Source organism: Myotis brandtii, unplaced genomic scaffold, assembly GCF_000412655.1.
Source record: "Myotis brandtii unplaced genomic scaffold, ASM41265v1 scaffold453, whole genome shotgun sequence".
Lineage (NCBI taxonomy): Eukaryota > Metazoa > Chordata > Mammalia > Chiroptera > Vespertilionidae > Myotis > Myotis brandtii.
The window spans coordinates 391561-398487 of NW_005367314.1; the positions used below are offsets into that span (position 1 = coordinate 391561).

The 6927-nt window shown below is 38.1% G+C and overlaps 1 protein-coding gene across 3 annotated transcripts in view; it reads right to left on the reverse strand.

The window, feature by feature from the left end:
* The window catches only part of MTHFD2L (methylenetetrahydrofolate dehydrogenase (NADP+ dependent) 2-like), a 98654-nt gene that overhangs the window by 64573 nt on the left and 27154 nt on the right, over nt 1–6927 (reverse strand). For all 3 annotated transcript variants that reach the window (XM_005874815.2, XM_005874814.2, XM_014546595.1), the window contains 2 exons: nt 3157–3309; nt 1604–1711 (listed from right to left, as the gene is read on the reverse strand). In XM_005874815.2, the coding sequence (XP_005874877.1) occupies nt 1604–1711; nt 3157–3309 (261 nt within the window). The remainder of the gene's footprint in view (nt 1–1603; nt 1712–3156; nt 3310–6927) is intronic.

Consider the following 6927-nt stretch of genomic DNA (forward strand, 5'->3'; position numbering starts at 1 on the left):
TCTGCTGTTAGGGTCAATTTGCAAATTACCCTTTTATTATATAGGATAGAGGCCTGGTGCACGGATGGGGGCCAGCTGGTTTGCCCTGAAGGGTGTCCCGGATCAGGGTGGGGGTCCCACTGGGGTGCCTGGCCAGCCTGGGTGAGGGGCTGATGGCCGTTTTCAGGCTGGCCCGCCCACAGGCTAGAAGCAGGTATCTGGGATTTATTTAACTTCTATAATTGAAACTTTGTAGCCTTGGTCTGGCTCGAAGCCTGGGTTGCCAAGGCCCTCCTTGAGTGGAGGCCACCTCCAGCTGGAATAGGTATCTGGGATTTATTTATCTTCTATAATTGAAACTCTGTAGCCTTGAGTGGAGCTCAGGGCCGTCCAGGGCAGGTGGGAAGCTTGGCTTCCTCCATCGCTGGGGGCAACCCAAGCCTCTGCTCACTCCAGCTCCGTGGCTGCCGCCATCTTTGTGTCTGAGTGAGGGAGTGACGGTTAATTTGCATATTACTCTTTTATTAGATAGGATGCCAGAATTATTGAGAACTAAATAAGATAGTTTATGAGAAGGTTCTGTGCAAGTTTAACAGTTATGTTAGCTATGTTATTGTAATGTTATTGATGAGGTCAAATGAAATGTTGAAAATGAAAAAACTGCTTATTAGCTCTTGGGCAAGATTTTCCAACAAAAATAGTATACCTAGGTGAACTTTCCTGGTTGTTTTACCTTGCTTAATGTAGAAACTATCACATAAAGGCAACTACGAATCAATATTTTATTATACTGAAAAGATAGATAAGCCCGAATAGATTAAGTTAGAAGTGAATAGCAAAACTAAAATGTAACTTTGTAGACAATTATCATGAAAATTGTTCATGCCACAAGATTTGGCCTTTCTTATTGAAGAGCTTTTTGCTTTTCAAAACTAAGGCTTTTTAAAGTTACCTGGAGTCACTCTCAGGGTCTAATTTACTGTGATCCACATACACATTTTGCTTTGTGGCAATATTTAAATCCTTAGAACCAGGAAAGAAAAACAATATTTTAAAATCTTTATCATTCACCATTTTAGATAAGTAATGTATTCTCATCAGGCTTACTTTTTCATAGGGCTTTGTAGCTTAAAAAATTATTTCATATGCATTATGTCAAACCAGATCCTAAAACAAGTATTTTAAAATAAGAGATCAGGAAACTGAAATTCTCTAAGGTTAATAATAAGAAATCTATATATCTATACATTGCTGTTGTACGTGTGTGTGTGTGTGCGTGTGTGTGTGTGTGAGAGAGAGAGAGAGAGAGAGAGCGAGCGTACAGATGTCTATCATGAGATTTTATGTAGCTACTGGCTTCCCACTTTTCTTAATATCTACATTGTAAATGATCTGAAGAAAGTATATATAGCCAAAAGAAAATATAGAAACAAAGAGGCCACATATTTCCAGTAACTCCTTTCCTCACTTTCAATGTGCTCATGTCATTAGATGAGGAATAAAGGACACCTTCATTTGCAAAACCTACAAATACACTAAGTCACAATTTCAAATATCTAGCTTTTATTAATTTAAGAAGTAAAAAAGTTGTAAAGGTATATGGAATCTCAAAGGTCCCACCTACCTCCTGGTCGTTCATGTTCTCCATCAGTGTGTAGAAGCATGGCAATGGGCATCCCTACATTCTTGGACCTTCCAGCCACAACCACATTTTTCCCAAATGTTTCAATTCCTTAAAACACAGAGTTTGATTTAAATAATCAACAAGAAGCAAATACACATTTGAACAGTCAACTGAAACATTCTTTAAAATTTTCTAATTGAATCTGAATTACTGTATGGCTTGTCTATAATGTGTCCACATTCATTATTTGTAAATATTTATTTTATACCTCTTGGATTTGTCACTTCCTCTCTGATTATGTCCTCATGAAAAAAATCACAAATATTTTCAAATTGCCATTAAATTGCTTTTTAAATATTAAGGTTTACATGAAGAGTTAGAAGTACTCAGACTTAAATATATTAACTGCTAATTACAAAGTAAAGTACAACAATGTCAAGTTTCATTGAGAACAACTGGAATAAAATAAAGTGGGGGCAGTATTTTCCACAAAGCTCATGCACTTTACTTCACAGGAGAGCAGCACTAAACTTAGGGACTTAAGAGGTATGAAAGATAAAACTTGCAGATTTAACACTATTTACCACTTTGGGGCATAGTTTCTCATAAGTAAAATGAAGAAGTTAGAATTAAGGGTGTTGTTTTTTCTCAAATACTAACATTATCAGAGTATAATTCTAGGATTTGCTTTCCTTTGGAAATTTTCTCTTCCATTTGGAAAACAGTAGATTAGAAAGGAGATGCTGTCAGAAATGGAAGTGACGCTGGCGGAGCTCTCACAGGTGTACAGAGATGTTTGCCTCTGCACTAATTGACACGATATTGCCTTAGGGGTCAGTTAATGTAGGGCAGTGGTTCTCAACCTGTGGGTCGCGAGCCCTTTGGGGGTCGAACGACCCTTTCACAGGGGTCGCCTAAGACCATTGGAAAACACATATATAATTATATATTGTTTTTGTGATTAATCACTATGCTTTAATTATGTTCAATTTGTAACAATGAAAATACATCCTGCATATCAGATATTTACATTATGATTCATAACAGTAGCAAAATTACAGTTATGAAGTAGCAACGAAAATAATTTTATAGTTGGGGGTCACCACAACATGAGGAACTGTATTAAAGGGTCGCAGCATTAGGAAGGTTGAGAACCACTGATGTAGGGGTCAATTTACAAATGGCATTTAGAGCACAATTCAAGGGTAAATGTTTGTAATAAAAACCTAGGTCATTACAGATGATTCAAATATATTCAGCACATTCTGTTTTAAAGGTAAGGAAAAATATAATACATTTTATAAAATGTACATGAAAATACATTGTTTTTAGATTAAAAGTAGGGAGGCAAACCTACTATTAAAAAATTCCCTACAAGATGCAAGAGCGGTTACCTGTAAGCCCAGTATATCTTATTTTGGATTATTCCTCGCCTTACAGAACTTTCTATCTTTCTGCAGAATCAGTGGGATTGAAGGGGTTCCATCAAGGCAATGCACAAGTTCTCAGTTTGGCTCTTAGCACCCACGTTCTGTAGACCACAAATTACCAACCTGTTCTTTTGATTATTTCCCAAACAGCACTGGCAGTGGCAGGTATGAGAGAATGCTGATCAAGGCACAGTCTTCCAATATTGATAATATGAAATCCATCTACATCTTTTTCAGGGGCAATTCCATTGCATACTGTTCGCTCATCCACATGATCTGAAAAGTAAATAAAATTGGTCTAATTTTACAATTGTTTTTTTATTTAGAGGTATGGAACATGAAATGTGAGGACCTACAACCAGATCACTTATAAATCATTATTCTTTTCTTTTTCTTAACACAAAAATAGTAAGACAAAATGTGTCAGGAGATTTATCTCAGTGCTGCGGCAGATGCAATGGCGTGAGTACGCTCCGCCTGCACAAGCTTCCTTGGCACACCAGGAAGTGGCATCGCCCGCCTGAGCTGACCTCCTAGAGCCCCTACATAGTACCCTGATCTTTCCTACTATTGGTTGCCCTATGGATGTTGTAAACTTCTGATTGGTCTGGAATGTTATATATGTTGCTGCACTCACACAATAAACTTGGATCTGCGTCACTGAACCGGTCCCCGGAGTCGGGCATGCTTTGTTAGGACTCCGTCGGCCTCACCCCCGCGGGACCCCCTGCTTCAAAAATGCTCCTGACCAATGGCTGCACTTAACTGCTGTAAGAGAATAGACAAGTACAGGGCCAGAGTGGCTGGCCTGGTGTACGGGAAAAGTCTATAAAATAAAACAATGCCAATGAGATCTGGGGACACCCAGATGATAAGTCTTTGCCTCAATAAGCTTGCATATTTAAATTTATGTTTTACTATATTTTCACAAATAGGCTTTCATTAAATATTTCTAGCATTACAGATTAAAAGGGCTTGGTTAGTGTTAAAAATAGTCATTAATGCCAAGCTTCATCCCAAATGACATAAAAAAGAAAATATTAAACACACACGCACATGCCATTTCCCTGAAGCACTAGCACACTGAAATCCAAAATATCATGGTTTCCTATATGAAAGAAAAATAACATAACTTGGGTAATGGATGAACTCATCAAATGAGATATGAGGTCAAATTAATGCTTCGATTCATGGATATATTGCTACCTATTCGCTCATCACAAGTTGAAATACTTTCTCTCCTCTGCTCTCCCACAGAACTGCTATAAAAAGTTCTCAGTACGTTAGTTCATTTCGTTGATCACATTAGCTATTTAATTGTATCTCTCACTAATGATTGTGAGCGTTTTAGGGCACAACCTTGTCATATTAAACTGATCCACCCATTGCCTTTTCCATCTCAGCTGATGACAGTTCCACCTTTTGTACAACTTGCCAAAAAAACCTGGCATCATTCTGAACACCTCCCTTTCTTTGATATCCAACATCCAATAAACTGGAAAATCTGTTGGCTCTTCCTTCGTAACATACCGAGCATGTCACTGCTCTCACTGTGTCCATTGATACTGCTTTGGTTTGAGAGGCCATTATCTCTCCTGTGAATTCTAATAACAGCCTCCTAATTAATTCCGTTTCTATCCTTGCATCCATACAATCTATTCACAAAATAGCAGACGTTATAGTTTTGAAAGGCATGTCAGCTCACACCACTATTCTCAAAACCCTGACCTTTTTACTGTTGCTCTAACAGGGGTGGGAAACCTTTTTTTCTGCCAGCGGCCATTTGAATATTTATAACATCATTCATTGGCCATACAAAATTATTATCTTAAAAATTAGCCTGTTATATTTGGTCAAACATTTAATTAACTCATCCTCAATGCCTAGGCAGGGCCAGACCAAATGATTTCGAGGGCCTTATGTGGCCCGCGGGTTGGACGTTCCCCACCCCGATCTAACATATCAGGTTTTTCCCACCTTGATTAGCTCTCCTCTGTCTGCCTGAATCCTTAAAAAAAAATAAAAACTGTCACTTTGGTTAATTTCTCACTTCTTTCAAATCTTTGCTTAAATTCCACATTCCTTATAAGAGCTATTCTGACCACATTATTTAAAAACGTAGGTTCCATGTTTGATAATGCTGAAGTCATTTACACTGGACCAAACTTCTCACAAAGAAATAATTGAAAACATTAGAAAAATTATATTAAAAAGCAACTATCTGAAAACACTGGCGAGTCACTAGAAGTAGACAGATTTGGAAGAGAGTGGACATCTGAAAGAAAAAAAATGTACTGAAAGAGTTTTCCATTTTGGAGGCTTTCCCAGATCAGCTGGAATTTGGATAGAAATGTGCAGTCTTGCTTGCATAAGGAATCCAAGGACACAGTTTGGGGCTACTATGTCAGTTGGAAATTGAAGGGATATCACCCAGGAAAGAAGAGAGCGACAGAGGGGAGATTCAAATTGTCTAAAAACTCTGCCCGAATCTCTGACTGACCCCTGGACAACACGCCTGGGAGGCAAACTGCAAGAAGCCCACCTAAGAATAAGAGAACTAAACAGATCACAGTTATGGCCCACCAAAAGAAAAGAAAGGCTTGAAGTCCCCAATATGATAGACATTTACAAAAATTTTACAGCTAACATTATATTTAATAAAATACTGAATCTTTTCCCCAAGATTGGAAGTAAGCATACCCACTCCCACCATTTCTATTTAATGTTTTATTGGAGATCCTAGATGGTGATTAGATAAGGAGGCGGGGGAAGGCCTAAAGATCAGAAATGAAGAAGTAAAACCCTAGTCACAGATGGCATGGTTGTTTATGCACAATATCCTAAATATCCTATATAATGAAAGGCTAATATGCAAATCTACTGAACGGTGGAATGACTGGTCGCTATGACACACACTGACCACCAGGGGGCAGATGCTCAAAGCAGGAGCTGCCCCCTGGTGGTCAGTGCGCTCCCACAGGGGAAGTGCCGCTCAGCCAGAAGCCAGACTCAAGGCTGGTGAGCACAGCGGTGGTGGAGGGAGACTCTCCTGCCTCCGCGGCAGCACTAAGGATGTCTGACTGCCGGCTTAGGCCCTCTCCCCATGGGGAGCAGGCCTAAGCCATCAGTCAAATATTCCCTGAGGGCTCCTAGTTTGCAAAAGGGCGCAGGCTGGGCTGAGGGATCCCCCAAGTGCACAAATTTTGTGCACCGGGCCTCTAGTTTACAAATAAAAAATAAAAGAACTAATAAAATGAATTTAACAAGATCACAGAATACAAAGTCAACATACAAATAAATCAATTGCATTTTTTATACAAACAGCAACTACTAGAAAATTAAGTTTGAAAAATACTATTTATAATAGTGTTCAAATCATAAAACACGTAGAAGTAAATTTTATAAAGTATGGAAGATAACTTCTATAATGAAAACTACAAAACATCACAGGATGTCAATTCTTCCAAATTGATCTTTAGATTCAATGTAATCTCTATCATAATCCTATGAGGGTTTTTTGGTAGAAGCTGACAAACTGATTCTAAAATTTATATGGCTATGCAAAGAACTAAAAATATCCAAAGCAATCTCAAAAATGAGGAAAGTCTCTCAATTGAAAGTATCTAGTTACATGAGAGTTTGTATTTTTCAAAATTTACAGGTGAGTACATTTAAGATTTATTCATTTTAGTGCATGTAAATTTCACATGAAAATGTAAATACTGTAAATAATAATATGCACACTTATGTTTAGGGGTACATTAAGTGTTCTTACCTTTAAATGCTTCAAAAATAAGATGGACTGGTAGATGAATAAATGGATAAATGTGATGTGTTAATAATTAGAATCTAGGTTGGGGGCATGTGGTGTTCACTGTACCATTCTTTTTTTTT